Below are 21,859 nucleotides of genomic sequence, written 5' to 3'. Positions count from 1 at the left end.
GGTCGATGCACATACATGATTTGGAGAAGAGCACGTGGAGGAACGTCAAGAGGTGCTTGGTGAACATTGTATGCATTTTCTCGCACTTTAGATTATCATGTCAATGGAATAGGTGCAGTTAAGTTAAAAATAGCTCTCAGCTGTAAGTGGTCATTGCATGGTCAATAAGTGCAACACGTGTATACAGAAAAGGCAGTGCTGAAGCTATCACACATCAGGTATAGAGTTGGGGTTAGATTGGGTTTGACTAGAGTTGGTCCGAACTTTTTACAACTTATCTGATGACAGCTACGTCCATTTTCTTAAACAAAACAATAGCATCTAGTAGATGCACCAAGAATCTTTAATAATTTCTTTCTTTGTATTACAATCCTACGAATCAAATAATGAGCGTAAGCAAAAATCATATGGGTTTGAATTGCTTTCTTGTGTTGGTTGATATTGTTTTGATGCTTTCCCTCTTCAATTGCTTTCCAGTTGTTGTAGGCGTATCTTTCAAATGTTTTCACTTCGCCCCGAACGCGATGGGTTTGGTGAGCTGGGCCAAGACGCGATGGAGGAAGGTCAAAGGTGTGTGGCATGGCCAGCTCGTGCTCAAGTGCCTCCACTGATCACTGCGCGACGAACAGGAAGACTGATGGATGAGGGTGGACGGATTGATAGATGGAATATCATATGCAACCTAAATACTCCTAGGGGCGGTTGAAAAGGAAGCTCGTGAGGGGACCTTGTGCACAGGATGGCTCTCGCGTGCGTTGGCTCTGGCGACGCCCTGGTCGCCTCGGCGGCGCCACCGCTGCCACCATCGCCCCTGGCCTCGCCCGCGGCCGGCCCGCCGGTGCCCCCCTCGCCCGATCCCCCGCCGTCTCCTCCGGCTGACCCTCCGTGCGCGTCCTGGGCGGACCTCGCCGAGGCTGCCGATGTTGCTGCGGGCCGCCCCATCGCCTGCCGCGACCGCATCCCGCCAGGAGCCCCGGTCCGGTCGCCTCCATCCGTCCCGGCCGGCGGCCCGACTCCCAGGGGTGGGAGTTCGGCCTCCCGCGGGACCGATCGGCGCAGCCGGCGGCCGTCGGGCGCACTGCCGTCTCCAGGGACGAAAGGGGGAGCCTTGGGGTCTCGCCCCTCCCCCCCCCCGGCGGCGCCTTGCTGGCGGCTGGGGCGTTGCCGGCCGCGCTGACCGCGGCGCTGCGCTCGCCTCCTGGCGGTCCCCCGCGCTAGCGGCGCCCGCCTCTGCTCCGGCCCGCCCGTCGCCGGCGGCGGCGCTCGCGCTCTCGGGCATCCTTGTCCGGAAAGCCCCCTTTCGACCGTTCATTTCCTCCTTCGGTGCTGCTCCCTCCCTGTCTCCGGCCGGCGTGGCGTGCCTTGGCCGCGCCGCCCCCGTCCTGCCCCGGCGGCGACCTCCGCGGCGGCGCCTGGGGAAACCCTCGCGCCCCGGTTGGTTACCCCGGGCCGGTCGTTTCGGGCTGCGCTGCTTCTGGGCCTCCCTGGGGCCCAACCTGTTGGGCCTTCCCCCGGGCTGTCGGCCGCTGGGCCCCCGGGTGGGAGGCGGGCCGCCGACCGCAGCGTGGGCCGGCCTTCCAGCCCAACTGCGCATGGTGTGGCCCAGCAGCGCCACCTGGAGCGGTCTGGCCCAACCCGGTGCTCGATTTGGCCCCCTGTAGGGTTTCCCCGAGCCTCCCGTGCCTCGCCCCTCGTTCCCCATCCCGCTGCCTCGCAGGCCGCCTCCCTCGTCCCCTCCGGCCACCGCGCCACCTCGCCCCCCTCCCCCGCCGGCCATGCCCCGGGAGTGGGGCGATGCCGAATCCGGCCCAAAGCGGCACGCGGACGACCGCCGGGACACCCCGCGCTCCTCCCCCGACGGTCTCCGGCGGGAGGCTGACCTCCGGAGCCAGCTCACCTCCCGCCTGGCTCGCGACTCCCGCGATCCCCGCCGGTCCCCTCTCCGCCAATACCGCCGCTCCCCGGCGCGGGATGGGCGCCGTTCCCACTCGCCGGCCCGCCGGGATCCGCCTCGGGAGGACTCTCGGGACCGGGGCAACTCGCCTGCCCGGCGTTCCCCTGCCCGAGGCCGGTCGCCGACCCGGCGCTCGCCGGCCCGTGATGGCCGTGGCTACCGCCGGCCCTCCCCTCCGCGTCAGGCACCTCCCACCTCCGAGTCCACCGCCCCTGAGAACCGGCGATACCAGCCCCCGCGCGCCCTAGCCGCTTTTCCGCCATCTAACGGTGGCAACGGGAACCGCGGGCGCCCGGGCGCTAAGAAGAAGAAGAAGAAGGGGCCGCCTCGCCCACCACCTGCCGCCTCCTCCGCCGCCGTGGTGACCCCGGCCTCGGGTGCCGTCACCGCCCCCGAGGGTCCGTCGTGCTTCAACTGCGGCCTGCCCGGTCACTTCCAGGTGGCTTGCCCCAACCCTCCGACCTGCTACCTCTGCAAGGCAGCTGGGAACCCCGCGGTCCTCTGTGCGGAGCGCCCGGTTATGGAGGAGATCATGATGTACGGCCACAACATCGAGGACATGGGCTTCTTCCACATTGAGGTACCGGAGCTACCGCCTCCCTCCCCCTCACTCCTGGCCCTTGTGACGGTCGTGGGGGAGGGCGTCGCCACTCCGGAGCTGATCGAGGCCGAGCTCAACCACCTCTGCCGATGCAAGTGGGATTGGCAGGTGACCTCCACCACGCCCAACGCCTTCTCGGTGATCTTCCCCGACGCCATGAGCATGGGCTTCTGCACCCGCAGCTACAACATCACCTTGGCCCTCAACGGGATTGTGGTGAACATCTCCGAGCCGAGGTGGGATCCCAAGGCCGTGGCAGTCCTGGACACTGCTTGGATCCTCATCGCCGGCCTCCCAGACGTGGCACGGTCTGAGCGGGTCATTCGCAGTATGTCCAAGATCCTGGGCAAGGTGGCGGTGGTCGACGAGCTCTCTCTGCGCAAGGAGGAGGAGGTCCGGGTCAAGGTGAAATGCCTGGACGCCTCCAAGCTCCACACCACGCTTCGGGTCTTCTTCAACGACGACGGATACGACCTCACCATCTGCCCCGAGCCGCCGAACCACATCAGCCGCCCCCGCCTCTTTGCCGATAGCCTCCAGGGGGGTGGGCCCGCGGATGCCGATGGCTCCCACCACCGGCGCCCCCGCCACTCCCGCTTCGACGACAACGAGGAGGATGACGACATCTCTGAGCGCTCCCGCTCCTCGTCTCGTGAGCCCGCCAACCCCCCCTCGGGCCGTGGCGGCTCTGGGCAGGGCCGCACCCGTGTGTCCGCCGCTGACCTCGCGGTGGCCCTTCAGCTGGCCGCACCCCCAGTGCCGCCCTCTCCCCCTCCCTCGGTGTCGGCCAGTGACACCTCGAGTGTTAGTCTGCTCGTCGTGCCCCCCTCGTCGCCCCACTCTCCGTCCGCTGACTCCGCTCGCCGCCCCTCTCCATCGGGCCCGGAACCACCGTCCCCCCGACCCCGACCTCCCCGGTCCTCACGGGTGGTGACGGTGGTACCCCCCTCGGAGAGACCTCTCCGGTGCTCCCTCCCGCGGGGGTTGCGTCTGGCGACACCCTGGAGCTCGTCGCCCCGCTCCCCTCGCTGGTGGCCCCCGACGCCCACCCCACTTCCCCGGCCTTCCCGGCTTCGGCGGTGGCCGTGGTCGTCACCACTCCGATCTCCGCGATCCCTCCCCAGACGGTGGCGTACACCAGGCGGCCCCGCTCCTCCTTGACGTTGGTGATTGCGTCTCGCCGCAGCGCCCACCTTGATGCGGCTCGCCCGGCCGATGCCTCGGTTCCGTCCATCGCCGAACGTGCTGAGATCCAGGCGGCTGCCTAGAACCTCGAGTCAGGTGTGGATTCCGACCCCCCCCTAGTTCTTCCTGCTGTTCCTTTTCCGCGCTTGAGGTTGTTCCTCTTGGCCACCTTGCCAAGGTGGCCACTGACTCGGCCATCGTTTTCAGGGGGAAGTGGGTCCCCCCTTAGAGCAGATCGCGGCCATTAGGGCTCGCGAGATCCTTGATGGCAAGCTGGCTGAGACTCGGGCTCGCCTGCGTAGGACCCCTGAGGAGCAGACTGCCCGTACCGCGGTTCAGGCCCCTCCGATGGTCGATGGGGCTATCTGTGGGCGCACTCGGTCCCGCACTGCTGCTCTCCGCGCACAAAGCGCATCTCGTGTCCTGGGGTCAAGCAACCCCCCGATGGGGGCTTAGATGCGGGCCCTTTTTTGGAACATCCGCGGCTTCGGTCATGATGGTCGGCGTCGCCAACTCATCGAATACATGCGTGACGAACACATTGACATCATTGCTATCCAGGAAACCATGCGTATTGAGTTCTCCCTTCATGAGCTTGACTGCCTCAGCTCTCACCTTTTTGCCTGGCATTGGCTCCCTTCTAGTGGGACCACGGGCCACTCCGGTGGCATCCTTTTAGGGGTTAAGGATGCCACCTTCGAGGTGGGCGACATGGACCGGGGCGAATTCTTCGTTAGCATGGAGATCTTTGAGCGGGCCCTGAATTTCAAGTGGGAGGTCGTGATTGTCTATGGTCTGGCGGATCACCGCCGTTCCCTGACCTTCCTTGCAGAGCTCCACCAAAAGATATCCACCTTCCTCCTCCCAGTAGTTGTGGGCGGAGATTTTAACCTCATCCGTTCTCCGGAGGAGAATAATAATAATAGGATTAACCTTCCCCGGATGCAGTTGTTCAATGACTGGATCGCGGAGCTCGGCCTCCACGAGATCGAGCGGACGGGGGCGAGATTCACCTGGACTAACCGCCAGGCCGACCCGACGCGATCCGTCTTGGATCGTGTCCTAGTTTCCTCGGAGTGGGAATTGAGATGCCCCCTGACCTCGCTTCGGGCGGTTACCCGGATTGGGTCTGACCACGTCCCTCTCCTCCTATCCTCCGCGGACGAGCGCCCCCCCTACCCGCCGCAGTTTAGGTTTGAGTCCTTTTGGCTAAACCAGGCCGACTTTCGGGAGGCGGTCTCTGCTCGTTGGATTCTTGCTCGGGCTTCTCCACATCGCTCCATGTCCGCCGTTGACTCGTGGCACTTCTACGCCAAGCTTGCCCGCCAATTCATGAAGGGCTGGGGTGTTAATCTTGGCCATGACCTCCGCGAGCGTAAAAGATCTCTCCTGCAGCCTATTCAAGCTCTGGACGCCCGGGCCGACTCCTCCGGGCTTTCCCCAAATGAGTGGATGCTGAGATATGATCTTGAGGATCAACTCTCATCCATCTACACAGATGAGGAGGCATACTGGAGGTTGCGTGGTACCCAAAGATGGGTGCTCCGCGGCGATGCGAACAATGCCTATTTCCAGGCGGTTGCGAATGGCCGACGCCGGAGAAATTCCATCCACTGCTTGTGGGAGGATGCCGCCCCCCTTGTCCGCCCCGCGGCCATTCGGGCCCATGTAGACGGCTTCTACAAAGCCCTATTTACCCCTACCCCCACCCCTCGGGGTGGGGCTAGTCTCGCCCCCGACACTTGGACGGGGGTGCAGTTGGTTTCCGACGAGGCCAACGCGGCCCTAGTTGCCCCCTTCGCCGAAGAAGAGGTCCTTGCGGCCATTAAAGGAATGAACCCCTCCTCGGCCCCAGGTCCGGATGGCTTGCCCATTACGTTCTGGCAGACCGTCAAACCTGAGGTCATGGCCCTATTCGAGGAGTTCTATTCGGGCTCTATGGACCTTGGTCGCCTCATTATGGGATCATTACCCTCATCCCAAAGGTTCCGGGCGCCTCTGATATTCGCCAGTTCCGCCCCATCACCGTGATTAACGTGATATTCCGAATCCTGGCCAAAGGGTACGCCAATAGGGTGACCCTGCTTGCTAACTCGATCACTCACCCGAACCAATCGGCCTTCATCCAAGGCCGGTTTATTTTAGATGGCGTGTTGGTCTTCCATGAAGTCCTTCACGAAGTTCGGGTGAAACATCATCGCGCTGTCTTCCTGAAGCTGGACTTTTAGAAAGCTTATGATACTGTCCACTGGCCTTTCCTTCGGGAAGTGCTGCTCCATAAGGGCTTTGACGACCGCTGGGTGACTCGCGTGATGCAATTAGTCTCCTGTGGGCGGACCGCGGTGAACATCAACGGCGAGATTGGGCCATACTTCCCCACTCTCTGTGGGGTTCGTCAGGGTGACCCGTTCTCGCCGTTCCTGTTCAACATGGTGGTCGATGCTCTGGCCGCCATCCTGGACAAAGCCAAGGGTGCCGGCCATATTCACAGCATTGTCCCCCACTTAGTCGGAGGGGGAGGGGTCTCCCTCCTTCAATACGCGTATGACACCATTATAATGGTTGAAGGTTCTACTCAGGATGTGGCTAACCTGAAGTTCCTCCTCCTGTGCTTCCAGCAGATGTCGGGTCTAACGATCAACTTCGATAAGAGCGAAGTGATGGTTCTTGGTTACCCTCCGGTGGAAGCTCAGGCTATCGCTGACCGACTTAACTATCGGCTGGGTTCTTTCCCCACGACCTATCTGGGGATCCCCATTAGTGATTCGCGCCTCACCGTGGCGGGCCTCCGCCCCACGGTGACCCGTATGCAACATCGCGTCGAGCCTTGGAAAGGGCGCTGGTTATCGAAGGCTGCGCGTGTGATTCTCATCAACTCCTCACTCGCCAGCCTTCTTTGGTTCCTCATGAGCTTCTATAGCCTCCATGAAACGCTGCACAAGGAAATTGCCACGTACCAATCCAGGTTCTACTGGGCTGGCGAGGATGACAACCAGAAGTACCATATGGTCAGTTGGCCGGACATATGTAAACCCAAGGACCAGGGGGTCTAGGGATTTTGTCCTCCCGGCGCATGAACATCGCCCTCCTGACCCGGTGGCTATGGCGTATTGCTAATGGTGACGGAGGTCTTTGGCTCACCATCATCCGGAACAAGTACCTCTGTGGACAGCCTCTGGCTTTCTGTCAGCGTTCGGGCGGCTCCCAGTTTTGGCAGGCCGTCATTCAGCTGCTCCCTGTGCTCCGCATTGGCACTTCCATCTCGGTTGGTACTGGGTCCATGACCCTGTTCTGGTTTGATCGGTGGATTGGCGACACCCCTCTGGCCGCCCTCTTTCCCGCGCTCTTCGCCATTGTTGTTGACTCTCGGGTCTCTGTTGAGACGGCCCTTATTGACTTAGGGCGCCTCGCGTTTCGCCGCCCTTTTGGCCCGCCCGAAGTGGCCGCTTGGGATGCCCTCCTCGAGGACATCGCCCTTCTGCCGATGAGCGTCAACGACACCCCGGACGCCATCTCTTGGCGTCTAGAATCTTCCGGACGCTTCTCTACTAAATCCCTGTAAGCGGCCATCGCGCCCTCGCCCGCCCCCGAGCCCTTTAGTTTGATCTGGGATATCCGCCTGCCACTGAAGATTAGGATCTTCTTTGGCAATGGATTCGTGGCCGCCTCCCCTCCGGAGTCGAAGTCCTCAAGCGTAACGGACCCGGAGATGGGCTTTGCCCCCTGTGCGGCACGGTGGAGGACGCTAACCACATCTTCTTCGCGTGCTCCACGACCCAGTTTCTTTGGTCCAGTTTCCGCGAGACGGTTGGTGGACAGTGGTGCAATTCCAATTTCCCCGACCTTCTCGCGGAGATCCATGCCTCCCCCCTCGCTACCGACATATCCGTTGGCTCTGCGTGGGGGTCCTCGCCTGGACGCTGTGGACTATCCGCAATAAGCTTGTCATCCAAAAGGTCACTCTCAGACGTGCTACTGACGCCATTTTTAAAATGTGTGGGTACTTGCAGCTTTGGCGGCCGCTTAGCCGCCCTCAAGATCGGGACGTCATCAACACCCTCCTCGCCGACCTCCGATCGCTCGCCTTCCGCCTGGCGCCACCGCTTCCGTCCCCCCCCCCCCCCCCCCCCGAGCCCGACTAGATGATGTCGTTTATTTCTGTTCTAGGGCTTGTTGAGCTGTGCCCTCAGCATTAACTCTTCTGGACCCCGTGTTTGTGTGAACTTGATGTGTGTGTGCGTGTATGAACCTTTGTGGATTGTTGGCTTGGGCAGTTGCTTTATAATATAAAGCGGGGCGAAAGCTTTTTTGGGTAATACTCCTAGGAATATCGGAACTCTAGGAATGGATGAGTAACAATTTCAGAATGCAACTAAAGTATGTCAAATCTTCTTGAAACGCATCCAAAAATCTACCAGTTCAATAACTGAAGCGTGCAATGTAACAACAATTCTCATCTTGATCACCTACGGCAACAAGATGGATGTCTTCGTACGTCCACCTCAATGTGCAGGGCAGGGTGCAGCAGAATCCTCCAGCTACACTTAAGTCTCAAGCTGTATCAGCTTGCAGTGCTTTTGGGGGCGCATTGCTTCCAGGTAATTGGTGTGGTGGCATGCTTCTCAAACTTCAGGCTCGTAGCCGTGCCATGTAACGGAACTCCAGGCTCCAGCCAACCTAATCGGCAGAGTAGTCCATCCTGCTTTTCCATCTAGAGAAGAGGCATTCTGACAAACACCCCCAATGCATAAACAGGACAGTGGCGGCCAAGCTCCTTGGGGCACTTGGTCACTAGCGTGACGATGGTAGTGCCTGGGGCGCCATGGTCGTGTCGTGGTCCTGGGGGACTTGACCTTGGGGAACTGCTTGATCGCTGTGAGCACGTTCTTTTGTGCGCGCACGGCAGGCCGCGGTGGAGGGGTTGCGGGAGTAGCAGGGGTCTGCGCCTGCCGTGGCGTGGGAGAGGGCAGCTGGTCTTTGCCCAGAAAGTGTTTGTCGAAATGCGGAACAGCCCTTTTTGCATCCAGTTTTTCTGCAAAAGAACGTCCAAATGCCGCCACATTATTTACTTACATCACCTGTGCATGGCTTTATGCTTGGGTGATTTGGCAGGTGGAGGAAGAATGGAAGATGAGATCGAAGCACGCCACACAAAGGGATTCAGCAGCTCAAGGCCTCACCGCGGCGTGCGGCGGCTTGTCGGACCGGTGCTCCCCGGCCCCTCCGTGGGCCGGGGGAAACTATTCAGGCAGGGGATCGAAGATCCTATGCAGGCCCGATGACCCGTGAGTCCGTTACCTGAGGTATTGTAGAAATCACGGAGCAGCTGCTTAATTCATGTGACATTGTAGTACTAATTTCGTTGACATTTCTCATTTCTTTCTCTTAGCGTGTGTTGTTTGCTGCAGAGAATTGCGATCCTGGGCTGGAGTTTTATGGCAACTGCATCGAGCTTTAGGTTCCTTACTGTTTTGCCCTTGATCAATCTGTTAACGCGCCGGTCTGGCTTAATCGGTTAAATCCGTCACGTTGCTCTGAAATCTCAGTGCCATGTGAGTGTGCTAGACTGCAGATTGCTTATGTCTGCTTGGCAATCTTGCTTGTCATGTGTTGTACTCTGACCAACTTCCAAGAGAAACATTCATCAGCCTATGCATATGTGTATAATTAAATACTGACCAAATAGTTAAAACATTCTACAAAATTAATATGCTTACACACTGTTGACGTTGCTCACTAACTAATCATTTTTCCTGTTACATGGAGTACACAGTGAACTCAAGATAGCAGGTTGAGCAGGGACGTCAATCTTGCTAGGGCTGGAGCTGGAGCCACTGATGACCACCGGAGATCACGTCATGGTTTGGGTGGTGGATAACAATTACAAGGTTTTTAGCCAAAATATCTGGCTAAGACCATCTGATCATATAGGACTCCTACTCCAAAGAAAGCACCAAAGGCGATCGCAAAGATGACCTTACTTCCAATTTGTTCTCTGGAGATGATGGACTCTGGCCCTGCTTCTGCTGAACCGCAATGGTTTACAATCATCGGACCACACAATTTTGGGTTTCCACCAAAGCTAGAATCTGGAAATGTGCTAAGCTGGCCCGCAGTTGGAATAGAGCCTTCGAGGTCATTATTAGAAATGTTGAATTTGGAAAGGAAGTGCAGATTGTTTAGTGTGGCCGGAATTGTACTAGTGAAATGGTTGCTGGACAAGTCGAGCAGCTGCAGGTTTGTCAAGGTGCCGATCTGTTGTGGGATCTCTCCAGATAATTTGTTGGAACTCAAATTGAGTAAAAGGAGTCCTTGTAACTGACCAATCTCCTCTGTGATCACGCCCGTGAAATTATTGATGCCTAGATTGAGCACTTTTGGAAAAGCACCAGGTTTGAGGTATTCGACAAATGGAGTGAAAAAAATAAAGAGGCAGCTCAGAGAAGATCTTTGGTGCAGTCTTGTCTGATTTTAGCATTGGCATCTCCATTAAGGCAGTTGGAATTTCCCCCGTAAAGCTGTTGTTTGATATATCTAGATAGAAGAGCAAGTTTAGGCTGCTGATCCAGTCAGGTATTGGTCCAGTAAGTTGATTGCTTTGCAAAAATAGCATCTTCAACCTGGTGAGCTTTGATAACCAACCAGGTAATGTTCCAGACAATGAACAATAATTCATAGAAAGAGCCTGAAGATTCTCAAAACCACCAATATTATCATCCTCTGGCATGGTCTCATGAATGAAATTGAACCCAATAAAAATGGTGGTGAGGCTCCTGGAACTCCCAAGGATCTGAAGTGTTCTTGTGATATTCGTAAGGGAGAGGTTAACAAGTGATAGAAACGAGAGAGACTTCAGATTGCCTATCTTTTCTGACAATTGACCATGGAAATGATTGAAAGATAGCCGTAATGCTGTTAGCTTGCTGCAGGAGTATATACTTTCTGTAATTGTGCCGGTGAAGTCGTTGGAAAAAATATCTAATATTTTTAGATTGGGCAGGCTTAAAAAGTTGATCTTGGTAAATTCTCCGTTAAAATGGTTTACCTTGAGGTCAAGCGTTACGAGGTTTGTGCAGTTGCTCAGCGCTGATGGAAGCTCCCCTGACATGCTGTTGTGGTCCAAGAGGAGCTCCTCCAACTTCTTCAGCTCACCTATAGTTTCTGGTATATTGCCTCTGAACTCATTCTTCCCAAGATCAAGGGTGACCAGATTTGTTAGCTTGATGATGCCTTTGAGCTCTCCTTCTAACCAATTGAAAGGTAACGAGAGGTGCTCTAATGTGGTAACCTTGAAGAGTTCATCTGGAAGTGTCCCACTGAGGTGGTTGTTGCCAACGCTGAGCAATTTCAGCATGGAGCAATTACTGAGTCCTGGAGGAATGTTTCCACTGAATTTGTTAAAACTGAGTTCAAGCACTGCAAAAGATGGTGCACTAACACAAGACATAGTTGGCATCTGCCCGGTAAAGCTGTTGGTGCTGGCATTGAGCGCAACTAGGCTCTTCATCACCTCCCATATAGTGGATGGAAATCTTCCTGTAAACAAGTTGCTCGAGATGTTCAGTACCTGCAGAGGCCGCGCAGGGGTGGAAGATGGCAGCTCACTGAGGCCTCCTGTCAGGCGGTTAAAACTTACGTCAAGGACAAGGATGCTGCTAGACTGCAACAGTTCTAGCGGTAAGCCACCAGACAGCAAGTTGTGGGACAGGTCGAGTCGCAACAAGCTGGTGAGGTTGCCTAGAAACGGCGAAATGGACCCCTCGAGACCTCGAGAAGCTAGCACAACATCAGTGACCATCCTATTCGGGCTGCAGTTGATCCCTTCCCACCTGCAGCAGTCCGTGTTGCTCCGCCATGATGCCGTGAGATCACCATCGTGCGAGAGCCCAGCAAGAAGCTGGAGAAGGGAGCTCTTCTCCTGCTCTGTGCAGGATCTGGTGGGAGAAGCCAAGAAGACCAGTAGCACAAGAGCCAAACCAAAGAAAGGTATGGGAAATTGGCTCCTGTGCGAGTGATCGAGTGACTTCATAGTTTTCTCGAGAACCTAGCTTGGAAACCAGAGCTTTGGTCTCCCAAGGATGAAGTGCTAAATTATCTGATGAGGAAAGAGCAAGATAGGAAAGGAACAACCTGCTCTGGTCTTCATTTTGTTTGATCCAGTCTCCGGTCGTTAGTGATAAAAATAAAAATTGGGTCAAGGATTGCTTGGCTTACCTAATGTAGTTTATTGGTAAGCCTGACTTCCAAGCAGGAATTGTCGTGTTGATACCAGTTTGATGTGAAGGGGTCGTTGCTGAACAATGCATGCATTTTTTACACTTCAGCAGGTCTGATACTTGTTTTACAACTTATTGAAAACGACTTCCCCTTTCTTAATAAAAATACACCCACTAGGTGCAACTGAATCAGCAGGAAACTGAACTTATGTGCCATGTTATCTAATTGTGCATAATAAAGAAGTGGTGTCTCTTGTTCTTTTTTTTTCTTAGACTGAATAAAAAGCAAGCTCATCTCATTCTCACCCGTAGTCAAGATTTATTTCTTTCTACAGATGTAATTTAACAAGAATCAGTCTCATTTTATTAATTTTAATCCATAATTAAGCTATTCATGCCGTGTACACTTTATTTTTTCTACGAAATACTTATCTTCTTTAGCAATGGGAAACGATTCCTGGAAGTACAAGCCAAGCCACAATTGATAGCCAACAGTTATGTACTGCGTCCACAGAACCTTTATAGGGCCAATGAGCACAAGTAAGGACCTCTTTGATTCGTGGCCTCGTGGGATTCTAGACTTGCAGGAACAGGAAAAAGTAAAACTGCAATTTCATGCCAGCTTGGATCCTGTCATTGAATGCTTGTGCCCTTAGCTATGTTTTCATGTGGGATTTCTTCCTCGTTGTTTCTGTCATTGATCAGTGTGGAGAGGTCAATTTTGCTGTTGGGAACTGTCCGAGACATTCTTTGATCGCTGTGAAACAAACCTTGTCCCAAAAGTTGTGATTCTGTGATTTTCTTTAAGTGTGGCAACTTGATATGTCAATCCATAAGTTCCGGTTTCGTGATATTTATTCTTACTAACAGGGTTATGCAAATGAAAGATACATGTTGTGTTTTTCCTGCTATTGATCTCACTATCATTAATTTGAGAATATTTCCTCCCAGTTTTAGTCAAGTAGACCGGCCCATGAGAGAAAAAAGAGGACTACCCCTGGCGCAGCGGCGGCTTGGGGTTCGGAGGGCACTACATGCGCCAGCAGAATGGTGCTAGGGAAGCAGGGTAGTTGAGCTGTTGACGTGCGCTCCTAAGGTACGTCGTGCAAAAAAACTTGCTGGGAAAAGAATAGGGCGCGTAGTCACAAGTTCGTTTTGTGGGTACTCAAAAGATTCTGTAGTAGGGGAGCGGAGGATGGTGCCCACCTCTTCATCGAGTGCAAATTAGTTAAGGTTGTATGGAGAGAGCTGGCTATGGAGAAGGAAAGAAGGGAGCTGGAAGCTATAACATCTGTGCACGCCATGATGGACTATCTGTGGGGGCTGGAGCTAAACAAGAGGCTGCAGGTGCTGACCTTCTGGTGGCTTTGGTGGAGTAACCGTAACAAGCTTAGGGAGGGAGACAAACCAGTTGACTCCATCGAACTTGCGAGACGTACGCGGGCCAATGTGCTCGAGTATCTGCAGGTTTATAACAAAGCTCCCAAAGATGTCAACGATGCCCGCTGGAGACCACCAGATGAGGAGATGCTGAAATTCAACTTTGACGGCTCCTTTGTGCCTGGAACAGAATCTGCAGGTTGGGGCGTGGTGGCAAGAACGCACCAGGGGGAGCTGGTGTGTGCTCGAGCAGGCCGACAGGACCACATAGCTGATCCGTTTGCTGCCGAGGCGTTTGCTATGACACAAGCTGTTGCTATGGCGGCGGACATGGGCGTGACTCGGGTGATTTTCGAGACTGACTCTCAGCTATTACAGGAAGCGCTGGATGTGCATAAGGTGGACTCCTCGGCTTATTCCGCAGTTATTGAGGACACTAAGTTTCATCTGAAGATGTGGTTTTCAAAATTTGTAATCTCCGTCTGTAGGCGCAATGCCAACTCTGTCGCTCACGAGCTGGCTACCTTGGGTCGCTCATGCGAACCAAATAGACTTGTAGAATGGGAGTCGGATGTACCAGCCCATGTGGCTGATTGTGTTCTGGGTGATTTACCAGAGCACCGTTAAGTTATAAAGCATTTGCTTTGCCCTCAAAAAAAAAAGATTGTGATGCACTCCTCAGTATGTGCTCCACTGTTGTACCAGCTGCAGTGTCTCGTTTTAACTAACTCTGACAAGGTTTTGTGATGGATTTTTGGACGTGCTACTTCGTACACTATGACAAACTTATGGTTAGTGGTACAACTGCTACTTAACCATACATTTTATCTTGTTCATTACTTGCCGTAAACCTAAAACTTTATCTTGTTCATTACTTGCCGTAAACCTAAAATTTTATCTTGTTCATTACTTGCAGGTTTGTGAGATTGCATATTGATTCTGGGATCGGTCTTGTTAAGTCACTGAAGCTGCAATTGAATGGAAGGAGGGCTTTCAGCTGACCGATCTCCAAAGGGAACCCACCTATGAACTCATTGTTGCTTAGATCCAGCAATTTAGGGAAAGTGAGGGGTTGGCAATATTGATGTGATGGAGCTGGATAAACAGGCAGTATGAAGACCCTCGGGTTCAAATTGGCATCTATTTTCGGATTTTTCGCTGACTTTTGGGTTGGCATATCCGCCGATGCAGACTTCAAGCGGGCGCTAGGGTTTCCCCCACTCCCCTCCCGCCGCCGCCGGCCGTTGTCCTCGCGCCCCGCCTCCGCCCCCCTTCCGCCCTCCCCTTCCTCCGTCCAGGCCGCCTCGCGCCACCTCCCCGGGAGGTGGCCGGGGCGGAGCTCGCGCTCCTCACCCGCGGGTCCCCTCCTCCCCCGTTTCCCCCGCCGCCGTCGGCGGGCGCCCCCGGCGCTGGCTCGGGTGGTGTCGGCGGCGGCGGGCCTTCCCGTCCCCGCGCGCGCGTGCCCCCTTCCCAGGGCAGGGAGGCGGCGGCGGTGCAGCCCGGCTTGGCTGCGGTCCGGCGGCCCTGCGGCGGCGGCCGGCGGCAGGCGTGGTGGCGGCGCCGCTCCTTGGCTACGGGGCGGCGTGGTGGTGCTGGGTGGCCGTCGACGCGCCCCCGGCCCAGATCTGGGCCCGACGGGCCCCATCTGGGCCCTAGCGGGTCGGGCCCCCGGCGTGGTCTCGTTGTCTGCGGTGCGGTGAGGAGGAGGAGCGGCTCGGACATGGGGCGTTGGCGCCAACGGCGTGCCGGCAACAGCGCGAAGGCGGGAGCTTTACGGGCCCACGAGGGCTCGGCCGGGCCTGTGGGCCTGGTGTGCTCCTGCTATTGCGTCCGGACGGCTACCGTCGCTGACGGTGGAGGTAGGGCCCTCCCGCGTGCCAATGGTGCTGATGCCCTAGTCCCGGGTCTGATTCTTCGCCGCGCTGTCCTCACTTCGCGGTGCCGTGGTGAGACGGCGTGGAGGCTCAAGACCGCGTTGGCGCAGGGTGGTGGTTGGTTTGGTGGCTGGATTCGGAGCGTTCGAGGTGCGGGTTGGGATGGGGGGAAACCGAAGATTTTCAAAACTGCCAGTGATTTCATCACCAGGTCAAAAATTATAGGGCAAGAATTGCCATTTTATAGCTTAATGAACCTAGATGCTCTGTCATATAAATCTGCTATAAATTTGTTTGTACTCGCCTGAAATCAATTTATTTTGTTGCAAGGTGCATCATGAAGCGGAAGACAAGGATGATCCGAACTTCTGTTCACTTTGGAGCATTATCTAGATTTTTCTCTCTTTTTCAGTCGGATGTATCTATCAGGTTTTGCGTACTGTTAGAGTTTATCATAGCAGTAAGTTGGACCTGAGTTTATCATAGCAGTAAACACAACTCTACATAGGCAATTTTGAGCACCTGCCGTGACAAATATGCAGTTCAGCGTCATCAAGATTCAAGAGTTGATATTCAGCAAGTACCACAAGTGGAAGTCACATCACAGTGCATATTTCCAAACGATAAAGGCACAACCCAGCAGTGTATGTCAATCAGTGTTTCCCAGCATGATAAAAGCACAACCCAGCATATTTCCAAATTCATCCGAATTAGACTCAAATGTCTGAACAAAAGTAGACACAGACACACACACACAGTGTAGAGGCAAACACACAGCCAAACACTACCTCTGTAAACTAATATAGGACTTTTTAGATCACTACTTTAGTGATCTAAAAAGCCTTATACAATAGAGTACTATTTTACAGAGGGAGTACATCCTAAACCACATAAAGTTGTGTGATCACCTGCAAAGCAGAGACATTCAAACTTAACTTAGATCTTGGAAAGATGAATAGCCATCAACTGATCACTCCAGAAGACGCTGGCAACAAGGATCAGAATGATGGTGGCGGGTCCAGATGTGTCCACTGATCCAGTAAAGAGGCTGGCAACAACTGACAATGTGGTGGACAAGACTGTATGGCCTTGGTATGAGGCCGCTGGCGCTGAGGAAGTTTCCATCACACAGCGGCGACCAGGTACCTCTGCCCAGATCATATTGCCGCAGTTGGCCATTGTTAGGTGGGCTGAGGAAGGTGATGGAGTTCCCCTGAACGGATGGTAGGTTCCTGGAGTTGACGGACATGCTCCAAGTGCCAATGAAGAGGGTGTGGTCACCAATGCTTGTCAATGGCATGGCAGCAACTCCAAGCAGGAGGTCAGAGAGACGGATAACCAAAAGCCGGGACTTTCTCTGGGTGTAGCCAACCAGAAGAAGTTCAGAATTGCACTCCACCAGGTAAGGCTTAGTCATAGCTGAACATGTCACGATCATTTGTGGCGGTGTAGACGGCCACGATGAGGAACTGGAGCTATCTGGTGGGTCGACACGCACGATGTGTGAGGGTTTGTTTTTCGAGCTCCTCACCATGTAGAGGCTGCCACGGAATGGCAATGCTGTCCTCATGCCACTCATCGTCCAGCTTGTGTGAGTCCAGTGCTTGTCACCGGTGGATGCGTATGCCATGCGCTCGGCGTGGCTGAGCGCGAGCATGATGGTAACACTGCCAACCACATTGACGTAGACAGCCGCATGGACCATCCGTAGTCGAAGATCATAAGGGCCATGCAGAAAGCTCCCGAACTTGCTCATGTACAAGCAGAGGGAGGCAAGAGGAGGAAACTCGGCAACATCACCGGTGAAGGGGTGGAGGAGGCAGATAGCAGCGTCCTTCTTGCGCTGCAGGAGAAGGAGGCCGTCAGGGTAGTCGAGCACGGAGTGGTCCTCGAAGCATGGCACTTGCACACGGACGAAGATGCCGGTGTCGATGTTGAGGAAGCGGATGTAGCCGCCCAATGCAGTGTGGCCGGGGTGAAGCCCATTGCCCTCTGGAAACATCATCCATTGCCGTGGATGAAAGCGCGGGTCTACCACGCCACGGCCGAGCGGGCAAGGAGTAGCGGCACGCCACTTCTTGCACACCGCGCGGAACCAGACGTAGTGCAGCAGGTCGCTAGAGAGTACCCGTTCAGCGATCAGCTCCAGCATATCAGCATTCAGCGACTCCTAGGACAGGACACAGGTTTGTTGAGTGTCTCGCCCACTGCTACTGTGCACACAGACAGCTTGCTCAACTTGGTTGGTGGCTGTGCTTGCTCCAACAGTTGTCATCCTGATTCCCCCTGCGAACGAACAAGACTTGTCAGCTTAGTTCTGATAAGTAGAAATATTATAAAGATGCCACCAGTCACAGCTCAAACTTGCTCAATAACATTACTTTAGAACTATTTATGAAAATGTCGCCCCTGGTTTGTGTTTCTTCTATTTTTGCCATGTACGGTGCAACCATTAAGTCAAGGCACTTTGACAGACTTCGGATGATCCGAAAATTGACAAGTTTGTCATACCCTATCCGATGTTGCAGAAGGGCAAGTTCATAGCTATGACTGCAAAGTTGAAGGTTTGTGAGCGGAAGCACAATCGAAAGAAGTCCACATACCCCCCTGAACTCTCAGATTTCGAGCACATCACCCCCCCAACTGTGAAACCGGGTTCTTAATCCCCTGGACTGTCCAATACCACACAAATCACCCCCTGATGGCGTTTTGGGTGGTTTGAGATGCCGGTTTTGCACACGTGGCGGCCACGTCGTTAATAGTTTCTGGACGCGGTCTACTGCACCCCCTCGCCTTGCCTCGAGCGCTCGCGTTGCCTTTTCACCTCCCGCTCCCCTCTCCTCTGTCTCTGACGAAACGGCGGCGACTGGGGCGACCACGGCGACGCGGGCGATGATCAGCGGCATGTTCTGAATAGCTCGACCGGCGGCGACGATCAGGTCTGTGCGCTCAAACTTTGTGCTGAAAATCTTGCTTTTTTGCCCACATTAGGGCAGTCAGTTTGGGGTTTTCACGGGATTTGATTTGGGGACTAGGGTTTAGTTCAATTTTTTTGGTGGAAGTAGTTATTAGATGGCCTCATTTTAGGGCCTTCTGTAGTTCAGATCGCTGTGCATATGCTTTTATATGATGAGGTGATCTAGGGTTTTGTTGATCTGAAGAAAAAGACAGTTTTTTTAGAGAAGTTCAGAAAAGTTCAGTACATTAGATTTGTTAGTAATTGACCTATGCTTGTTACTGACTTAGGCTTGTTAATTGTCTCTTATTTTGTTTAGGGTACAGCCATGGATCCCCTTGACTACCTTTCTGTCAGATTTCACTACAGAGATGACTTTGAGCATGATGGAAATGATTGGGTATATGTTGGAGGAAAAACTGGGTTGTCCACAATTGAATTTCCAGAGCTGTCAGTATCTGGGCTGAAGAAGAACCTTGCAGATTTTGTTACATGTTCTGATTTAGCCCTACAAAATACTAAACTGCATTGGAAATATCCAGATGGTGACTTGGCAAATGCTTTGCTTGTACTGGATGATCAAAAATCGGTGGAGATGATGGCTAAACATGTAACTGATGCTGGTGTTATTGATATATATGCTATCATTCCTGCTGATGAAAGTCATGAAGGCATTGATTGGGAGTTTGAATTTGCAGAGCAGTTTCAGGCAGAGCATTGTTATGCAGAGCAAGTTCATGTAGATGAAGGGCATGCAGAGGAGGTGCAGGCAGAGCAAAGAAATACAGAGCATGTACAATGTAGGGCCAAAATGCCAGTGTTCAGGGCAGCAAGTTCAGTTTCTGACAAAGGAAAAGGGGTTGCAACTGAGGAGATGCAGTTTTCAGGTGAATCTGACAGTGACAGTGACTATGTTGTGCCTCCTGCAGAGAGCAACAGTTCAGCTGAAGATGAAGAAATCATTGAGTATAGAAAATATGCCAAAGAATTCAAGGAGAAAAGGAGAAAGAAGATGCTAGGGGAGGAAGGAGAAAGAAGATGCTAGGGGAGGAAGATGCTAGGAAAGGAGTCAAGATGAGATGTTCAGTATGTGGTAGTACACAACACAACAAGAGGAAGCATTCAGAAAACCCTCAGGACAGCAGCTATGTAAAGGCAGCAAAGAGAAGCAGGAAAAAAACACAAGCCGCAGGCATGGCTCAGGTAATTTTCTATCTAGGACCCACTCCGTTTTTTATAATGATAAATGTGTCGGACACATTGTCGGATGGCCTCGACGGTTTTGTCAAAAAGCTAGGACCCATTCCATTTTTTATAATGATAAATGTGTCGGAGACGTTGTCGGATGGCCTCGACGGTCTTGTCATAAAGCTAGGGCACATTCCATTTTTTATAATGATAAATGTGTCGGAGACATTGTCGGATGGCCTCGACGGTCTTGTCATTGCACTGTTGATGTTTTGTAGGATCAACCAGCAAAAACAAAGGACAGACCCAGTGCATAGAAGCTCCCACACAAGGTGGGGTCTGGGGAGGGATTATAGGAACCTAGTCTTACCCCTGCAAAGTGCAATGCAGAGAGGCTGGTTCGAACCCAGGACCTCTTGGCACAAGTGGGGAGGACTTCACCACTGCGCCAGGCCTGCCCTCTTAAAGATTTGGTAGTCTGTCAGACAACCTCTGGGCCACCCTGCATAGGTGTGAGCCAGGCAGGAACGATCCTCTACAGCCGTCGGATTGCCTCCATCAGAGGAATCCTGGCCGTTAATCACGCTCTGGCCCAGAGGTCAGAGGTCATCAACCAGACTGAAGTGCTTGCCTCCTTATTGGTAAAGGATGCAGCGGTACGAGCCTATAGAACAGATCCTGTTCAAGTAAAACAACCAGGAAAAAAGGCAAGAACACACCTCAGCAAGCAGGTCCATGCTCTCAGCCAACAACAAGTTCACAAGCAGCTCCAAGGCCACAAGCAGCTCCAAGGGCACCAACAAGGGCTCCAGCAGCTACAAGGGTACCAGCACCAACAAGGGCTCCTGCAGCTACAAGGGCACCAAGGCCATTTAGGGCACCAAGGACTTCAAATTCTCAGCCAAGCACATCTTCATCACAAGTTCCAGCTTATGGTGATGGGAGGTTCGAGTGGCTTCTAACAGGAAGGATGGGATAGTGTGCTTATGCTTACTTATGAGCAGTGGTGATGTGTAGCATCAGTGACAAGCTTGAGCTTTTGTTGATGTAAAACATCATCTTAAATTATGTGTTTTGGTCATGTTAAACCCACCTCTAGTGGATGATGAATGACAGTGCAAAACTACTGCATTTTGTGCTTTTGGTCATGTTGAACTTTATTCTGATGGCCCCCGCAAAAAAAAAGAACTTTATTCTGATGGATGATGAATGAAAGTGCCAAATGATATGGTCAAATTTATGCAATTCAGACATATATTTAGGTTTCAGATATATATTCAGGTTTATGTGTTTTTGTATTTTTACAGTGAGATTGCTGCCAGTTTCAGACATATATTCAGGTTTATGCAATTCAGACAAAATCCATGTACACCTGTTGCTTTGCAAGTGTTCCCTTTTAGACAAAATTTTAGCTTTGCACGTGTTCCCTCATAAACAAAACTGTTGCTCTGCATATGTTCACTTCTGGACAAAATTCAGACAAACAAATACATTAGTACTCATTTCAGAAAAATATTCAGACTTAGTAACCCTCACTGCCGATTCCCACGCGAAACAGACGCCTTGGTCAATCATACCTGGCAAAGCATCTGCCACATGTGCAAAACCAGCGTCTCAAACCACCCAAAACGCCATCAGGGGGTGATTTGTGTGGTATTGGACAGTCCAGGGGATTAAGAACCCGGTTTCACAGTTGGGGGGTGATGTGCTCGAAATCTGAGAGTTCAGGGGGGGTATGTGGACTTCTTTCAAGCACAATCACAATCAGATTCTGACAACAGAATTAGCCAACATCTCTCGACAACACAAACACCCGTGAACAATCAATCTGATTTTGCCCATGAGCAGAACGCAGGGGACAAAAAAAAATCTAGAATCCATCAGATTTTGCTACCACAGAAAAAAAAATATTACCCATCCATAACCTATCAAATTTTGCTAACGCATTCAGTCGCTACAGGAAGCATGATGTGCATCGAGAGTACCTAGTCCTCCCGCGGAAGTGTTCGTCGGTCGCGCGGCCGAGATCGCGTTGGCTGCAAGGGTAGATGCTGTGGAGCCGCGACTTCGCTCCCGCCTTCTGGCCGCCGCTTGTACACCGGCCGCCTGTACTCGCTACAGAAAGGTCGCACGCTGGCTGCGAGCACCCCGCTGCGGCGCCGCCTTGTTCGCCGTGTCCGCCTGGCGCGCTCGCGGCGCTAAGGTGATGGGGCGGAGGTAGGGGCCGAGGGGGCCTAGGGATTTCGGGGGACGGAATTGAACCGGGAGTGATAGAATCGGGGAGGGGTAAACGAGGAGGATCCCTAAACAAAAAGGTGAACGAGAAGGAGAGCTGACTTAAATAGGAGTATAGGAGTATCATGTATTTTAACTTTTCTCCTTTTCAAATAAAGTTTTGCAATAGGTAATTAACACACTGCTTTTCCCTGGAAGAAAAAAGAGCAAGCAACTGGATATCACACCTTGTTTAGGGCATCTCTAAGCCGTCCACGGATAAATACAATG

The 21,859-nt window shown here is 53.3% G+C and overlaps 1 protein-coding gene, 1 non-coding gene and 1 pseudogene across 3 annotated transcripts; all 3 read right to left on the bottom strand.

The window, feature by feature from the left end:
* Positions 1 to 9,563: 9,563 nt before the first annotated feature.
* LOC123133853 (tyrosine-sulfated glycopeptide receptor 1-like) lies at positions 9,564 to 11,769 on the bottom strand (annotated as a pseudogene).
* Positions 11,770 to 15,855: 4,086 nt separating this feature from the next.
* Positions 15,856 to 21,659, bottom strand: LOC123136371 (uncharacterized). Of its 2 annotated transcripts, XM_044555736.1 has the most exons (3): positions 21,340 to 21,659; positions 20,074 to 20,205; positions 15,856 to 17,496 (listed from the first exon to the last, which is right to left on the bottom strand). In XM_044555736.1, the coding sequence occupies exon 3, from the start codon at positions 17,360 to 17,362 to the stop codon at positions 16,181 to 16,183; it is 1,182 nt and encodes a 393-aa protein (XP_044411671.1). In that variant the 5' UTR covers positions 17,363 to 17,496; positions 20,074 to 20,205; positions 21,340 to 21,659; the 3' UTR covers positions 15,856 to 16,180. The 2 variants fall into 2 exon arrangements, with proteins under 2 accessions (XP_044411671.1, XP_044411670.1); XM_044555735.1 differs by lacking the exon at positions 20,074 to 20,205 and having other exon boundaries at positions 21,340 to 21,650.
* LOC123140477 (small nucleolar RNA U3) lies at positions 19,830 to 20,050 on the bottom strand. The gene has a single exon (XR_006470031.1). It is a non-coding gene; the product is annotated as a small nucleolar RNA U3 (small nucleolar RNA).
* Positions 21,660 to 21,859: the final 200 nt, after the last annotated feature.

Source organism: Triticum aestivum, chromosome 6B, assembly GCF_018294505.1.
Source record: "Triticum aestivum cultivar Chinese Spring chromosome 6B, IWGSC CS RefSeq v2.1, whole genome shotgun sequence".
Taxonomy (NCBI): domain Eukaryota; kingdom Viridiplantae; phylum Streptophyta; class Magnoliopsida; order Poales; family Poaceae; genus Triticum; species Triticum aestivum.
Note: the sequence above shows the minus strand (reverse complement) of the source record. Positions and strands in the feature narration are given on the sequence as shown.

Coding starts and splice junctions, on each gene's coding strand:
- LOC123136371 (XM_044555736.1), bottom strand. CDS start 17,362: ATGCTGGAGCTGATCGCTGAACGGGTACTCTCTAGCGACCTGCTGCAC.